The following is an 18,796-nucleotide window of genomic DNA, read 5'->3' as shown; positions in this document are numbered from 1 at the left end:
CTAAAGATATTTAAGGTAATTGATGCATAATCTCAAGGGATGTAAGGATTCGTGTAGACTATCACTATGCATCAAACACTGTTTTACAAATCAGTCCTTAAGAAAAACTTTTCCTGACTTGGTAAATATTTTTAAAGGTAATTCAAAAGGGTAGTTCACATTTTAATTATCTTTTACATACAGGTATTGGACCCCTTATCCAGAAACCCATTATCCAGAAAGTTCAGAATTACGGAAAGGCCATCTCCCATAGACTCCATTGTAATCAAATAATTCACATGTTTCCTTTTTCTCTGTAATAATAAAACTGTGTGATAATAGCAAACCCATGGATAGGACAGTACCTTGTACTTGATCCCAACTAAGATAAAATTAACCCTTATTGGAAACAAAACAATCCTACTGGGTTTAATTACTGTTTAAATAATTTTTTTAGTAGACTTAAGGTAGGAGATCAGAATTACGGAAAAAACTCTTATCCGGAAAACCCCAGGTCTCAAGCATTCTGGATAATGGGTCCCATACCTGTATAGGGTTGCCACCTTTTCTGGGTAAAAATACCGGCCTTCCTATATTTTGCATTTTTTCCCTATTAATAACATTGGCATCAAGCATCACTTTTACCAGGTGGCAACCCTATTTACATAGAATATCCTATTCAAAGCAACTTTTGACTGGCCTTTTTTTTGTATTATTTACCTTCTAGAGCAGGTAGTGCAACTGCATATATATATATATATACCTTAAACAGAACTGTCACCGCACTCATCCATAGCGTAGACCCTGGTGCTCCGCAACTTAAGGGCGCCGTCTCGCCCCTCCACAATAGAAAATTAGAAAAAGATGCAGCACACAGGTTATTTGCAAAAAAGTGTATTAAAAAGAATCACATCACATATGCGACGGTCGCATATGTGATGTGATTCTTTTTAATACACTTTTTTGCAAATAACCTGTGTGCTGCATCTTTTTCGAATTTTCTATATTTATATATATATATATATATATATATATATACAAGGAAGAGTGGAGCACACCCTATAGAGGTTCAAATGCCTTGGGTGCTGGCCAAAATGAGGAAATATAAGGACAGAGAGCCGCACACACAAGGACTTAACAATAAAGTGAAATAATTTATTGAAGAGTACCTGAAGAAGAGTACAGTCAGTACTCGAAACGTTGGATTTTTTTCAATACATTTTTTCACTTTATTGTTAAGTCCTTGTGTGTGCGGCTCTCTGTCCTTATATATATATAAACCAATCCCAACTAATGACAGAAATATAAAAATAAGATACACGCACACAAATAAGTACATTACTGGGTTAGAGGGTGATTCTTCTGGTTAAAGCTAATATCAGTCTATTTGAGGTTGATTGCTTTTATATATAAAATGGGTGACTGAGTGTGACATTAACTGCAGCAGCAGCAAGCTAAGTGTAAAATCAAATATGCACATGCAAAATTAAAAGTACTCATATCAGGTATATATCTTTAATAGGCCAGGAGGAGACTAACAAGTCACGATTGAGCCTTTTGTACTGTTGGGCTTTCATGATTTTAATTAAATTAAAAGATCAGAAGGTAACTTCTCCAAGTATTGCTCCAGACAATCTTATTAAGAAAAACATCCCTTCAGCCACTAATAATGGGTGCCAGTACTAGCACTAAAAAGCTTAATTTGGCAGTCAACCTAAAATCAAATGTAGCAAATTGCCTTTTCAACATTTGCTGCTTTTGATCAAATTTAGACATTCAGTAATGAAACTGTCTCCAGGTCAGTTGGCAGTTTAATTCATTTAAGCCTTAGCATTTGTCTGCTAAGGTGTCTGTTATATTTTATGCATCTCAACCATGGAAACGTTTAATAAAATATTCAGTTTACTTTCTGCCTTACAATTTTGTTTATTTTTGTTAAATATAATCTGTTTTTTTGTGATAACCTGGCATGAAAATGACATACTCACTCTTATTTATTATCAAGTTTGGTTTTCATTTTCCTTTTTGAATTCAATAATTTCGATTATTTTTATATTGTTAAAGGGGTAGGTCACCTTTAATTTAACTTTTAATATGTTGTAGCAATTTTGCAATTGGTAAAGTAAATAAGACCCTAGCAACCAGATAGTTGCTGGAATAATAAACTGGAGAGCTGCTGAACAAAAAGCAAAATAACTAAAAAACCACAAACATTAAAAAATGAAGACCAATTGCAAATTATCTCAAAATATCACTGTCTACATTAGGGGTTCCTGACCTTTCTCAGTCATGAGCCACAGTCAAATGTAAAAAGACTTGGAGAACAACACAAGCACCATAAAAGTTCATAGAAGTGCCAAATAAGGGCTGTAATTGGCCATTAGGCAGCCTCTATGCACATTATCAGCTTACAGGGGGCTTTATTTGGTAGTAAATCTTGTTTTTATTCAACCAAAACTTGCCTCCAAGTCAGGAATTCAAAAATAACTACCTGGTTAGGGGGCACTGAGAGCAACATCCAAGGGGTTGATGAGCAACATGTTGCCCCTGAGCCACTGGTTGGGGATCACTGATCTACATCATACTAAAGGTTAATTTAAAGGTGAACCATCCCTTTAAAACTGTATAGTTTAGCAGCTTTTGCACTCTGAAATCGAATAAAACGTTTTCTATTACACAGAAATCATTCAATAATAAAAAAAAATATCAGACCTCAGAAGCTCTTTCACTCAGAAGCTCTTTCACTCTGACTCCTTTACTAACAGTGGGAAAAATTGATTGTGATGGTACTGAGTTAGGGTGGAATTTCCTGGGATTATTAATATTATTAACATAGTGTTAGTAAATTAGCCACATTTAAGATTTAAAATGTCACTAGTATTATGCTTTAGATGGTTATTCTTGCTCTTCTGCAGTAAGCTGCCGAATTGTGATGAGCGAATCTGTCCCGTTTTGCTTCGCCATAAAATTTGTGAAACAGCGGAAAATTTGCGAAACGCATATGTCGTGCGATGTTATTTGTCATCCGCGTCTTTTTTTGACACCTGCGCTTTTTTGAAGTATCTGCAGCGAAATTTTGACGTGACTGCATTCAATTTGATGTGCGACAAAAGATTTTTCACAGTGAATTTTGACAGAAGTTTCATGAAACAATTCACCAATGGCAAAATGCTGTAATTCGCTGCAAATCCATGCCTGGCGAAAAATAAAACGCTCATCACTTCTGCTGAATTCTAAAATTTATAAATGGATCAATACTACAATAATACTGCATTTTATGTAGTGTCCTCTTTATGTGTGCTTACTGACTTTTTTACTTGTGACATTTCCATCTTTGACTGCCATATGCAGTGATGATTTAATTAAACTATTCAAGTGACATATTCTTCAATGTTATTTTAATTAACTATTTACTATTCCACATGTTAAAAATAATCAGACATATATCAAATTAAAGGTGCTCTTAGCTTATCAGATGAACAATGGGAAGAAGCGACCAAGAGTTTGTACCACTTTTTTATATCCTCATGGGACAGGCTTATTCAATATACAGTAAACTAATATTCCAGTTCTATACTCACCAGACTAAAGTCCCAGAGACACAGACAGCCTGTTGCTCCAGGATTTGTGGTCAGACTTTACCCCTTATATGACAACTCACCTAGCTTATCCCCCTCTTCTCTCACTGCATGCCTGCTTGCTGGGGGGCACATCCTCAAGACGTCTTGCTTCATCCCTGCTTTACTATGCATGAAAATGGATGGGGCTGCACTCCCCAAAAGGAAACAGTGGTTTAAACTGATCAACAGGGCCCTATCTATTAAACTGACATATTTGGCTAAAGGATGCCCAGGTTAATTTGATAGACTATGGCAACCATGGCTAGAGATAGAAGGAGATCCACTGTCAGGTCTATATGACACTTGAGAACTGCCATATTGATCGTTTAGTTAGAGAACGTCTCTCTTTTCCACTCTCCCTTTTCTTCCTATGTATTCTATGCTTTTTCTCTGTACTATGTGGTTTTGTTTTCCCAGTTCTTGAAAACTGATAAATAAAAACACCCAGCAAGTGGATTAAGAAAGGTCCTTGCTGTGTCTCTCTGTGTATGGACATGCACGAGCAATTTATGATTTCTGGTGCAAAAACAATATGTAAATGTAGTCGAGTAGACAACATCTTCAGATTTCAATGGCAAGTTCCATTTAGTACTAAATGGCATTACTACTTTGGGGCTATAGTAGGGGCAAAGAGAAGTCAAACAGAGAGCCTAATAGATAATTAAGGTACTTTTTCAGGGAGAATGTTTTTTTCATTATTTTTGATATATCCCTGTAAATAAAGTAGAGTGGCAGTGACTATGCCACTATTTGGAGGAAGAGGTTTAAGTTTGTTTACAGTATCAAATGTTTTGTTATATTCGGTGTCAGTTTTACAAAGTCCATTTTTTTCCTTTATATGTCATATTCACAATAAAGATAGTCATTTTAGAAAATGCTTATTTGTATTATCGTATAAAGGGGAGTAATGTCTACTAGGGACATATTGCATTTTGAGAGGAGGGATTTACTTCACATGCCTCAGTCTCAGACAAAGAAAACAATTATGTAGCTCAATGTTAGAGATGCAAGTCTGTTTACATTCTTACTTTGTATTACTTACAATTACTTACTTACTTGCTATTTATATTCCCATCTCTTGTTGAAGCCACTGCCTGGTTGCTAGGGTAAATAAGACCCTAGCAACTAGATAGCTGTTAAAATACCAAACAAAGAGCTGATGAACAAAAAGCTAAATAACAGAAAAAACACAAGATATTCAAAATTAAGACCAATAGCAAATAGTCTCAGATTATCAATCTATTTATCATAGTAAAACTTATTTACAGGTGAAGAACCCAATCAAGGCTATAATCTGGGCATAATACCTGCAGTTTTGCTGCTGTCTGTAGTTCATTTAATAATATTTAAAAAAAAAAAAAAAAAGGAATAATTTGTTTAATAAATAAATAAATCTTTAAACACTAGAAGGCTTGTTATAGATATCTGCCATTCTTTGTGCATACAAGCAATATATTGATTTAAACCTAAGTGCTAACAGCAGGAAAGTGTCATATTTAAAAAAAATATTCTTTTCATTTAAAAATAAGTAAGCAGCAATTAGCAAAGACAAGTAAACATCAGCTCTTGGTTTACAAATTTGCACTGTGGCCACCATAATAATCACAAATAAATACTGTAAGTGTCTAGTATAAGACATAGTAGTATAGTAGAATGACACTGCTAGGAAGAAAGGCTAGGTATTCACCTTTAGTAGGTACAGTCAAATAAGTGCATTTGGAACTGGCAACTGGATATATTAAAATATATTATTCTAAATAGCTTTACTAAATGCTTGGACATCATTCTATGAACTTCCCAATAATATGGATTACCCATGGCAGCTTCTATATAAGCCTTGTGCCAAAAAAAAGTTGTGTAGCTAAATTTGTCTTAGCGTGTTCATTTACGGGCTTTGCTTTAGTGCTATATTCTGCTGTCAGAAAAGTCAACATTTTTCTGCCTTTGCCATTTGGTTCTGTAAAGTTCTTGACTTTAGCAACAGTTAAAAATGTACCCAGTTGAACTTTAACTGATTCGTGCATCGAGGAATGTTATTTTCTTCTATTAAACATGGCCAAACGTATCAGTAAAAGCACCACAGCACCCAATTACAGTTTTTCTCAATTGAAAAAACAAAGGATCTGACATTTCTGGGATACATTTTTACCAATTTTTCTGCCAGCTGTTTTGCTTTATATAATGCAATGATATTTAAAAATTGAGTAACACTTGAACAATAATTTTACTTACCTGAAAGTTCTACAAGACATTATTAACACATTATTTTCATAATGCTAAGCATAATAGCTGTTTATATTTCATAATGTTATTTTGTAAGCTAAAAACCCCATTCAAGGCCACTAGTCTAACCAACCATAACTTGGAGCTTATAAAAATACATTTTAATTTATTTAGGGACAAATCAGAATGCTTTCTGCATTACATTATATAATGGAAGTAGTAATGACTGCAAAATAAACACATGGACACATTTCTCAATAATAGACAGAAGGAAAACATGCTTCTATTACAGGAAGCTTTCTGGGCATTCTTAGGATCAGAGAATGGGTATGCTACAAAATATTATTACTGTTACCTTGTAAAATAAAGCAACATCAACCTTAAAAGGTGCTATTAGATTCTGGCATCTCACTTTCTAACACCCACAATGCATAAATTATCTTCCGTATTCATTTTGCTTAAAATAATGGATGATCATATCATTGTGCGTATAACAAAAAGGGAACAAAGAGTATGTTTTTTTTAATAAATTATACCAATGCATACCTATAACTGTAATATAACTATTGATTAAAATGTGGTTTTACCATCTTAATACTTTTTATATTTGCCTGTTGTGATTTATTATAAATGTAATTTGCAGGTTACGATGTTTGGTCAAGCAGCTGGAACGAGGAGAAGCTTCTGTTGTGGACCTTAAGAAGAATCTGGAGTATGCAGCCACTGTACTTGAGTCCGTTTATATTGATGAGACTCGGTAAGATGCGCACAGCTTCTCAAATAAAAATTTAATGTCCCTCATTTATATTCTGCAGTGTGTTCAGTCTGACTTATAGGAGTAATAGGTGTGAAGTATAATTTTTCATTGGAATAATGGGAAGCTGCTAGTGTTATGCCTCCCGCAGGCCCCTTCAAGCAAAATTATTAAGCTCCAGTCACAGAATGTTCATTAATTACACCAAAGGGCCATTAAGCATGAGATGTGGTACCCTCTTCTAAGTAAATATAAACAATAATGTTTTATAAGAAAATCTGTTTTAAATGCAGTGCTTTAAAACAACATCTTTGCAAGTGAGTTGGGAATAGGTATTGACTCACTGACTATCTTGCATTATAGCATAGAGTGATACCTAAGCCTTCCATAAAATACCATGTGAGACAAGCCTGTTTAGCTTCAGACAATCTTTGCTCAGAATCTTTAGACTAGAATTGCTTTATCAGAATATACCTAGAAAAATATACCTTTCTATTTAAGACACTGGTCAAGAGAAAAGTAATACTGTGAAGTGATCTGTAACCTAGAATGCTTGGAACATAGGGTTTCCACATAAGGGATTTTACAGTTACATTACGCTATACAAACACAATGGCCTGAAACTTTTCTTACCTGTATTATCTTTGGTCCCTTTCTTCTTTTCTTGTTGTTATAAATTGAAATAAAATATTAATTTCCATGTACTGATTTCACTGATTCAGTCATTCATTTGAAGTTAATACGACTACTTTTATAAACCAGAAACCCCTGCCCCTGATGTATCAGAGCTATAGATAAAAATGCCTGACAAGATTTGCTGCCCTTATATGGTCTGTGTTTTAATACTTACATTTAATATTATCAAATGTGTAGCTAATGCAGAAATGGCACTTCTTTATAAACACTGGGCATATTTGCACCTGGGCAGTAACCCATAACAACCAGTAATTACATTTTTCCAGTTAGCCGAAGGTTCATCTAACTGAATGCCATGAGTTATTGCCCAGGTCCAAATTTGCCCAGTGTTTATAAATGACCCCCCGTGTATATTCAGAGCTACTTCAGAGCTACTACATTCTAAAAACACACATTCAGCTGATTTTAGGTGCTGTCAGTTCTGTATTTTTAGGTTAGTTTACAGCAATTTGGACAACATTATGTGCCATCCGCAGGATCTTTTATTACTAAAATGGACCACACATACATGAAACAGGGTCAGACACACAAGCTCACGCATATGCTGACATTTTGGATGATATCCCCTATTTTATATTCCCCAGTAAAAATAGGCCTGGCCTAGTAATATTACTATAATGGATATTTTATGTATAGGTGGAGCAAACATGAATAAGAAAAGATAATAATTCTCAGCTGATTGCCTAACTGTTAGCCTTGTGTTGTTTTGTCAAAACCTGTTAAGCAGATTATAGTTCAGTTCATGAGAATGGACAAACAAACCTCTACACAATTACTATTTACATTCCCTTTTGTTTTATGAAAAATTGATGACAAATGAAAATACAGTTTTCAGACATATTTAGTATACTTTTTAAGACCAGGAGTAATTTGGTTTACTTTTTTTGTCTTGCTCCTGGCCAGACGATTGCTGGATACCGAAGATGAACTCAGCGACATTCAGTCAGACTCAGTACCCTCAGAAGTGCGAGATTGGCTGGCCTCCACCTTCACGCGTCAGATGGGAATGATGCTTAAAAGAACAGAAGAGAAGCCACGGTTTAGAAGTATTGTCCATGCAGTGCAGGCTGGCATATTTGTGGAAAGGTATGGAAAGTTTTTTAGAACATGTGTAGTTCATTTATGGCAAGGGGATATAAATCTATGTACCATATTTAGTCAATTGAATCTTAACCTTAGTTGTTTACAGCTACATAAGAGCTTGAAAGATATTACATAAAGTGAGCAATTGCAGCATGTCTCTACCACAGAAATGGATGAGTAGTTCTAAGGAATTAACTGGTCTGCAGTTTGAAAGCAACGAATGGGGCAGGCATTATTGGTGCACTATTTCTCATATAGCGGCCTGTAGTGAAGACAATAGTGTAAAAACAGGGCAGCAGCACCCATTGTCCCCCATTTAGGAAAGATTAATTATTTAAGTATTCTCCAAGACCTTCACCTCCACCAAGGGATTTGCGAGGGAAGGAAGCAGGAGCCCATTGAATAAAATGAAAGTGTCTTTATTTCCATGTTGCATAAATATAATATAGCCGGTTAAATCAGCACTGTAGAAGTGTACAGTTTATGTATGAACTAGTCTAGCTGCAAAATAACATTAATATTGCTGTAAGCTTAGCATCATAATGCACAGAAAAGCCTTGGCACTCTATTGTAAATGTACCCACATTGACATTGCAATATAACAATAAGACAATATGTCTTATTGTTCACTGCGTTATTGAAGTTTACGATGGATATGAAACCTTAATTTTACAAAGAAGTTAAAAAGCAGCTGTCACTCTAAGTTAATTGTTTGAAAATACATAGGATCTCTTTGCAGAGAATGTAGCTCACCCCCCAAATTTACAAGAAGTAATGTACCCTGAGCCTTGACAACATTATATAATATATTTTAAGATGGTTTAATGAATATTTATTTAGTCATAAGTTTTTTTAAAAAAATTAAAAAAAATTGCAATTCCACTAGTGTACCTCTTTCAATTCTGTATTATGTTGCTGATTTCGAACAGTAACTGTTATACTTACACAATCATATTATGGGGCAAACTATTTGTTCACTATATACGCACACATTATGTCTAGAAATTTCCATTGTCGGTGGAATAGAGGATGCACAAAAAAAAGGAATATAAAGAATGCATATAATGCTTTGAGCAGGTGTACTACTGAATTAAATCATCTGGATCATTATACTACCTGCTTTTTAATAGCAAAGGCTGCTTTGGGAAAACAGCCAGAGGCAAAGATCTGAGTGCTTCAGTTACACTGTAATAGAACTATTAAACCCAAAGCTGCTATATAAAGGCTCCAATTGATTTGTCCAAAATACTGCAGTTCACTGTTCAAAACCAAATTTCCATCTAGTAATTACAAATGAACTGACAACCTCATTTTCAGTCAGAATGTCTTCTTTCTCAATGAGTTCTAAAATTACGTAAGCGTATACAAAAAATAATGTGTATGTATAACATGTGCAACGACTAATAGAAAGAGTACCTGCTAATTTTTACATTCAGAAATTCACATTATTGATATACTGAACTTAGGGGAAATTTAGCAACTGTGGAATAAGTTTTCCTGAAGTTAATTTGCTTTTCTGTTTGTCCAACTTCCTAACAAATCATTATTGCATCAAATTGCATTTAATTAGTAAAACTGTTCGACAGGTCCAACCTACTTTTATATCTAATGGGGCAAAAAACTTGCACCTAACTCTATTAGCTGGTTCATCCAACAGTGGATAACAGTGGATAAAATGATTGATTGTAGCGTTTCTATTCCAGTCTTGTATCACATTCACACCTTGTGTTAAAGTAATGTAACTAGTAATGTAACTATTCTTCCATAAAAATGTTTTGCTGTGTGTTCAACGGACAATTAGAGTACAGTATGACCCTCTTATATTTCAGAAATTGTTTAAACTTTGCCTTATTAAATTCTGAATAATAAATAGTAATATTCTTAGTTAACTACTAGAACTATGACATACTCTGCAGGCAATCTGGATTTTGTTAATGATTGACATTAAATGTATAAAATTATGAACTAAACTATATGTTTAGTTTTGCTATTTTTAGTAATGTTTTAAGTGGACAGTAGCTGCGTTGGTTTTTGACTAAATAAGTAACTATTTAAAATATTTACTTTAATAGAATGTACAGAAGAACGTCAAACATGGTTGGACTTAGCTATCCACCTGCTGTTATTGCTGTTCTAAAGGTAAATGAACAAATATTTCTGTGATATTGTAAAATAGTGTCTCTTAAAGGCACAGTAATAATAAAAAAAGTGTTTTAAATCAATTAAAATATTATGTACTGTTGCCCTACTACAGTATCCATGGGAGGTAGCCATTCAAGCTGCAATAGGACTAAATGGCATAAGTCACATAGCAGATAATACATGATCTGTGTAAAATCCAATTGTATTCTACAGATGGTATCCGTTATCTGCTAGATAACCTGTGCCTTTTCTTCTTTTTCAGCTTTGAATGGCTGCCCCCATGGCTACACAGCAGCTTATTTTTATAACTATAATAGTCTATATATTACTATAATAAGCAAACACACAGTTTTTACCAGTGCATTGCAATAGTACATTATATTTTAGTCGCTTTTAAACCCTTTACTTTTTTCGTGTTACTGTTCCTTAAAATACACAAAATAAATATTCACTTAAAAAAAACCTTTTTATTTGAAAATAAAAAACATAAAGAATACTATTTAGATGGTATTAAATAACCTTAACTAAGTACGGTATAACATTCCACTGCAAATATTGCATTTTTACACATCCCCTTTCTTTGCCATTACATCTGAGGTATCCTGCAACACTGCCTGAATTCTGTCTTAGGCTAAACTGACTCCTTTATCCCCTTTATGTTTTTATTCAAGTGATACATAGACAACTGTCCACTGTTTTCAAATGTTATTTTAGTCCCTTGAGATGCAACCAGAACACTTCAGTCTTATCATTTTATATCTTTTGTACACTACAAATACTCTCTGATCCTAGAGACTGTCTTGCTTCAAGATTGTAATGAATGCAGACCCATTCAACTCATTCAAAGACCCCATCCTCTTCTCTTGCAACGCTCTGTTAATCCCTCCATTGGCTTTCCACAGCATCTAGAATAATAGAGATAGAATATTATCCTTTTTCTTGAAAGAGTTCTGTTATTGCTCATTTGTACACTTCTGCCCTTGAGTTAAAGCTGTCACCTAACCCCCATGGTTTTTAAACAGAAAATGGAATGTTGCTGCTTTAATGTACTGTTTCTATTCCATGAGATCTACATGGAGTGAAAGCTCTTTTCTTGAATGCTGGTGCAATACACATGTATTTTGGGGATCTTGCCCCCCTTTGAACTGTGTACCACATACAGAAAACTGACCATAATAGCATGATCTAAACATTTAAAAGATAAGAGACACATCAAAAATATTTGCTTTACTTTAGTATGCTTAAAGTTAAGAAAACATACAATTAAATTAGAATATGAGAAAAATATAATACAATATCTATAGCATGGTACAAAATATAGGGGAAAATATACTGGGGCATACAGTAAATGTGATAAAATTCTGCCTTAAAATCTAACCCCCCCCCATATTGCAAAAGTACATTGTATTTGTCTAGGAAAACATTGCTTTGTTGGGCATATTGAATAAATAAAACAAATGTGGACTATGCATATTTTATTGCCGAATTCCTTTCCTCTAATTTAAGCCATTTCTTTTTTCGTATCTTAGTACAGAGTTTCATTTATCATATAGTAGTTTTTTTAGGTTAAAACTCATATCTTCATTCATATCTGAATCAATGCAATGCAATGCAGGGACAAATCCTTATACAAATGATAATGTTGTTGCGTTCCCTCTTAGGTCATTTGTATTTAATCAGGCATATTATGCTGGAACTGTAGCATTTTTCCCTTTGATTAAAATGACTATTGGGAATTGGGGCACTGCTACTGATGGATACTTAGCGGTGAGGGAAACTTCCAATTTGAGATTTTAAATCTTTAATGCACAGTTAGAAAAAAAATGAGTCTTAGCTATGCATGAATATATACAGGCCAGAGGCACACCATCATTTGTAGTCAGGAATGAATTAAGGCTGGCCTTAGGGTATAGGCTGCTGGTTAGTTGCACATCAATTTCCTAGAGAAATACTGTCATAACCCTTTCAGCCCATTGTACACATTTACAAACATGACTTGCCTGGAGTAATAATTACTGGGCACTGCTTAATGCATAGGTTAGTCTTTTCATAGATTGTTGAAACAGTAGAATAAATAAGATGGTTAAAATGCATAACATGGCATCTATTTCATCCTGAGTTGAGTAAGGCATTATTAGCATTAGCATTCCATAATCCAAAGATAGAAATGAAAAAAAAAAACCCTAGGTTCATGGAACTTAGCATACAGAATAAATAGCAAGCAATAAAATGCCTTTCTGTGGTTTATGGTTACAAAGGAATTGCCTTTGCTTATATTTTGAAATCTAACAGTATGTAAATGAGGTTCCAAAACCTTACGTAACCGCATTTATTTAAATCAATATGATTAGTGTTGATTGAGCCTGAAAAATGATGATCCACTTTAAGCAATTAGTTTATGGGTACATTAAGTAATAATACTTTTGTAAATAATTCCCTGTGTAATTTATTGTAGCATTGCTGCAGATAATATAACATGCCACCAGAAATATAGCAAGCACACTGTGGGTTTGTAACAACCGAGGCCTTATGCCAAAAGCTAGGCAGGTTATGTTACTTTGCTATTCTGAGCAACATTTTTCTCTGGTTTTTCATGCAAAGTCAGCAGGCTGTAAAGGAAGCAAATAATGGGATCAGAAGAAGAACAAAATATATATTAGATAGTGATTAGGATGCCAAGTCATTTATTAACCCTGAGCAAATATGCCTAGCAACAAATCAGATTCATTATTCTTCATTGAGTAAATTGATTAAAGCAACCTGCAGATTACTTTTTAGGGTTGATGCACAACCCTATGGCCAGGGCTATTAAATGTACTCCACAGAGAGGCATCTATATTTTAATCCCTTGCTACTTTAGTAATGCTTTACAGCTTCATGTGATCAAGTCATGTAATCTTATACATGTATGCAAAGTAAAATATTTAATGTGCTTTTGAAGGATTTAGGGTAGCCAATGGCTAAAAACTAAAATCGTAATTTTCCCCTCCAATCCAATATGCCATTAAATAAATAAGATAACTTTTAAATTTAAATAAAGAATCCTGCCAATGGCCATGACAATGAAGACAAAGGTTTTGCTTTGCTAAACAATTACATTGGAAAGCTTTAATTGAGTCAGGAGAAACTTATAAAGGGTGCAATTAAAGGAGAAGGAAAGGCAAAGTCACTTGGGGGTGCCAAAATGTTAGGCAACCCCAAGTGACTTAAATCGCTTACCTTCTACCCCGGGCTGGTGCCCCTGTTAGGAGAGAACAGCACCAGCCCAGGGTAGCTGCAGCGCTTCCTCCTTCCTGTCTTGCCGTGCGCGCATGCGCAGTAGAGTGAAAAGCCGAGCTTTAACAGAGAAGTCGGCTTTTCACTCTACTGCGCATGCGTCTGTCGTTAGTCCTTCCAAAAGCGAGGCGGAAGAAGGAAGCGCTCGCTACAGGTACCCCGGGCTGGTGCTGTTTTCTCCTAACAGGGGCACCAGCCCGGGGTACAAGGTAAGCGATTTAAGTCACTTGGGGGTGCCTAACATTTTGGCACCCCCAAGTGACTTAGCCTTTCCATGTCCTTTAAGGCAAAGAAGAGCAAACAAATATGTTTCTTTAAACAGAAAATTACTTAAATACTGGATCTATTTTTTTGGAATAGCTTACAAATGCTATTTGATCCACCTCTGTATAACTACGGAGTTAGTAAGTCGTGATTAGTGATGGGTGAAATGTTTCGCCGGGCATGGATTCGACAAAAGAATAGCCGTGGGCAAAAAAAGAATAGTCTCGGGTGACAATTTTTTTTGACGTGCGACAATTTCACGGTATCGCAAATTTTTCACCGTTCCGCAAATCTTTTGAAAGATTTGAAAGAAAGTTTTTTGGTGAAGCGAAACGGGACAGACTCGCTTCAAAATTTATGAAACTGCTTGAAAATTCACAGTATATTAGAAAATCCATGAAATGTGACTACTGCATGACTTTTTTTACGTGCATGTCTTTATTTGACCCGACCATGAGTTATTTGATGAAACTGTGACTCGTTTGACGTAACTTTTTTTTTTACGCAATCACAAATGTTTTTTTGTTGTGCGAATTTTCGCAGCAGGTTTGTGAAAATATTTGCCAATGACGAAATGTGGAATTTTGCAGCAAAACCATGCCTAGTGAAAACATTTGCTCATCACTATTAGTAAGTCCATATTAATGATTATGAATCAGATAAAACCACAAAATATAAATAGAAAACATTCAAAATATATGACTTGAAAGAATCTATGAATGACACTTACCCAAGGCAATTTAAAAAATGTGTACAGCAGTTGTTCTGCAGCCTGTACACATATAGGGAACCTGGAAATAATTAGTTGTATAATAGAAGTCCTTTCAAAATTAAGCACAACCAAATCCTTCTACTGAAGAAACATGGTTTTAAAATAGATAACAATATTACATTCATTACATTCATATAATTATATAGAGCAAATGCAAGAGCATAACCCCTTAGTGCTCATTTTCTAAGCTCTTGTGTCATAGGCTTGCTGCTTGTTGCATAGAGCGGCAGATCAAAAATCTGATGCTCTGTGCAAAGAGCAGCATCTAGAGACACAGCCCAGCCCTGCCATAGAAAAGGCAATAAGGTCAGGGCCTGATATGAGCTGCCACTCCGTACCTTGCTCATCTAAATTACGTGATAGGTACAGGGCGGGTGGAGGAAGCCTACCTGCCTCCCCCCACCGCCTCTCTTGAATTAAGCACTGACTAACCCAGGCAACACTTAATTCAAGGCAGAGTCTGCTGATCCCTGTGGACTGGAATTTTAGCATTTGGACCCCTGCATGGGTCATTGCAAATTAGGCATTATATCCCTTTTTGGTAAAGTATGTTATAAAATGCAGATCAATATATATTTATATGCTTTTATTTTTTATATAGCGCTGACACATTCCCACAGTGCTTTACGTAGATTATACATCATTCAGATCAGGTCCTACCCCTAAGGAGCTTACAAGACAAGATCCCTACAACATTCACACACACTATGGTCAAGTTAGTCAGAAGCCAATTAACCTGCCTGTATGTTTTTGAAGTGTGGGAGGAAACCAGAGCACCAAGAAGTATAAGACCCACACAGACAGAGGTAGAGCGTACAGATGCAGTGCCCTGGCTGGAATTGAACTCAGGACACCAGCACTGCAAGGCAGAAGTGCTAATCACTGAGCCACCAGCTGCCTGTTTTATAAACAAAATATAGGGCTATACATTTTTCCATATATATTGTACCTCTTGTATCTAGATGAAGATGTAAAATAAAAATCTAGATGATTTTTATTAATGTATGTATCTCTTGCATATTGTCTCTCAGATGTTCTTCAACACTTTTACATGCCGCACATTTTTTTATACAAATTCTACCTGGGTAATTGGTTATCCTTTAAATATAAATGTGTATTTTGCCAAATATATGCACTGCACATTATTAGGTTTCATTTTTATGTTAATAGGTTTGCATATGCAGTATCACAGCTGTGTCGCTTTCTTGCAGAATGTTGATAAATGGTCCTTTGATGTATTTGCACTAAATGATGCTAGCGGTGACCATGGACTTAAATTCATCTTTTATGAACTGCTCACCCGCTATGATTTGATCAACCGCTTTAAGGTGAGAAGTTTATTTATTCCTTTCATGCCTGAAATTTAGTTTGAATTATTTCATTTGCATTTGAAATTTTATCTCTGGGGATTTTGAAAAGTGTGAATTGTTGCTAACAGTCACGAGGTTAGTTTGTATTGCTAGCATATACATGTTTTACATTTTCTGACAAGCAGAATAAATAAGAAAATAATGACATGTTTTATCATTGTGATTTCCAATCTAATATTATGTATTAAACTTGAAAGATTTTTAAAGTGGACCTGTCACCCAGATGTGGAAAAACTGTATTATAAAAGCCCTTTTCAAATTAAACAAAAAACCCAGATTCCTTTTTCTTTAATACATCGATACCTATTATAAAGGCATTTAAAAATCCCAGCTGTCAATCATCTATTGCTTTCTTTTCCTCAGGGCAGACAATTACTTTCACTTTCCATTCAGCGCTCTCTTTCCCCCTCCCTCCTCACCATCTAATTGTGTAGCCAGTGCATGGGCATGTGCATCAGGTCCCCCATTCTGGAGCATACACAAGGTTTTGGGTGATACGGAGCTTGCCTTAAAGGCGCATAGGGGGCCTTACCCCCACCTGAACCGCATTAGTTGCGCTCCCACAATCTCCTTGTACAGCCAAGCCACATTCTCTTTCTTTGCTTCGCATTTCACCCTGTGGCCATTTTGCCGAGGTGATGTCATCAAGCGCTTGTATCTCTTTCAAATGCACATGTGCACATAGCCCCTCCTGCCTTATCTCTTGAAGAGGTTTTTTTTAAACAAACTTTATTAAAACATGCCGAATAGACAGATATTGGCTGATATGCGCATGCTCAGTAAAAACAGAGAAGGATTGCGCGTGTGCACCACGCCAGGCAGACAAGCAGAATTGTGAAGGGAGGGGGGAGAGGGAGTTACAGTTCTGTGCAGAGGGAGATGCATCAAGGGATCGCTGCAGCTTCACTGTTTGCTTCTGAGCGATCGGAGTGGCAGGTATTTAAAGAATGCTATGCTATGAGGCTTTTCACTGATAAAATTTTTGGTTGGGGGGTTGACATGTCCTTTAATAAATGACACCTGGCTGCTTGTTGTGATTGTGTAATTCCAAGACATGAAAGAAACAAGACTGAAATAATTGATATAGTGTAAGTGATGTTTATTTTGCTTGACAAACACAATAAAAATGAATTTGGAACTATTTCTTACTAGGGTGACAGGTAAGCAAATCTTCTTTGCAGTACCTTCCAGTTATATTTACTAATAAACCCTCAGCTATTTATTGCTAATCCTATATTTGTTTGGACAAATGTCTTAGTATTTTGGGCTATAACACAGTGCAACAGAACTTGCCTTCTTCCTCTTGAGCAATGAATTTTCCCTTTCCAATTAAACAAAACAGTAAAAGTGTCATAGCTTTTATATAAACCCTTTGCTTTTATTTTAGTGCTCTGCATCACAACTTTTGTCAGATAAAATGTATTAGCAAAATGATTATGATGCCATTTCCTCCACTATCTGTGTAACATTTACAAGTTAATGTGTTATTTTCTCATCAAATTACCATAATAATTTGTTTCAAATATTGTAGGTCCATACTACAGTACATAAATGTTTCACAGATTTCCCAATTTAAGCATTGTAATGACCAAAGCATAAAGAGCCTCTTCATTTATGAATGCATGAGGGGGTATTAAATCATAGACGTTGTACTCATTACATTTCATGATTCATAAAGTTTATGAAGAGAAAGTAATATCTCATTCTTGCAGTGTTAATGTATAGTGATGAGTGAATCTGTCCCTCTTTGCCAAAAAAAGTTGCAAAAATGAAGAAAAATTTGTCAATAGGTCAATAATTTTTTTTTTTACATGCAACAGTATTTTTCTGGTGCACAAAAATTTTTGATGCAGTCTCTCGAAAAAATTTGCTGATAAACAAATGTGGAATTTTGCAGCAAATTAAAAAAATCCGCTCATCACTATTTATGTATACATTGTATTTACCAATAAATGTATCTCCAGAAATGTGATACAGAAGTCTTTAAATAATCTCGAGTAAGCATAAAGATTTTATATAAAGTAATAAAATTACAATATTCACAAACTCCCTGGTTAACCTTACTACAAAACTAGTGATTAATGTATTGACACAAGGGTCACATTCACTTATGTGATGGATCCTAGCTGAGATGTACTGCAGCTTTTAATGTAATCATTTTTGTTCCTCTGTATATTTTAAGTTCTGCAATAATTTGCTGGAATCTTAGTAAAGCATATTGTACAACGCTGTAGGTTCAAAGGCATCTTAAATATGTTGAAGTACTTTGATACAACAAGGTCAATTTATGATTAAAAATAACTATTCTAAATCATTTTAGATTAACTTTCTTATTCTTAATCTCCCATATTTGCATTAAAGGAGAAATAAAGTAGGGAATAAATGTTGCATGTTATGTTTAAGGCTTTTTTACCAGCCGTTTAGCAGGGAAGATCTGTGCCTTCAAAGATGCCCCAGTAACCCCCATCTTTTCTGCTGATTCACTGCACATGCTCAGTGCTGCTGTTGGATACTGAGCTTAGGGGCCTACTTACAATATACTGTATATAAATGTTGCTATAAAAGGCTGATTAGTACTTTATTCAGATTTACATTATGTGACAGCTCTTAAACTAGT

The 18,796-nt window shown here is 35.1% G+C and overlaps 1 protein-coding gene across 8 annotated transcripts in view; it reads left to right on the top strand.

Annotated features, from left to right (window-relative positions):
* pde1c (phosphodiesterase 1C) overlaps positions 1-18,796 on the top strand; it is a 369,089-nt gene that overhangs the window by 284,842 nt on the left and 65,451 nt on the right. For all 8 annotated transcript variants that reach the window (XM_018094811.2, XM_031903900.1, XM_031903903.1 and 5 more), the window contains 4 exons: positions 6,466-6,579; positions 8,176-8,358; positions 10,428-10,494; positions 16,021-16,137. In XM_018094811.2, the coding sequence (XP_017950300.1) occupies positions 6,466-6,579; positions 8,176-8,358; positions 10,428-10,494; positions 16,021-16,137 (481 nt within the window). The remainder of the gene's footprint in view (positions 1-6,465; positions 6,580-8,175; positions 8,359-10,427; positions 10,495-16,020; positions 16,138-18,796) is intronic.

This window comes from Xenopus tropicalis, chromosome 6, assembly GCF_000004195.4.
Source record: "Xenopus tropicalis strain Nigerian chromosome 6, UCB_Xtro_10.0, whole genome shotgun sequence".
NCBI classification, from domain to species: Eukaryota; Metazoa; Chordata; class Amphibia; order Anura; family Pipidae; genus Xenopus; species Xenopus tropicalis.
The sequence above is the reverse complement of the archived record's forward strand: the minus strand, read 5'-3'. Positions and strand labels throughout refer to the sequence as shown.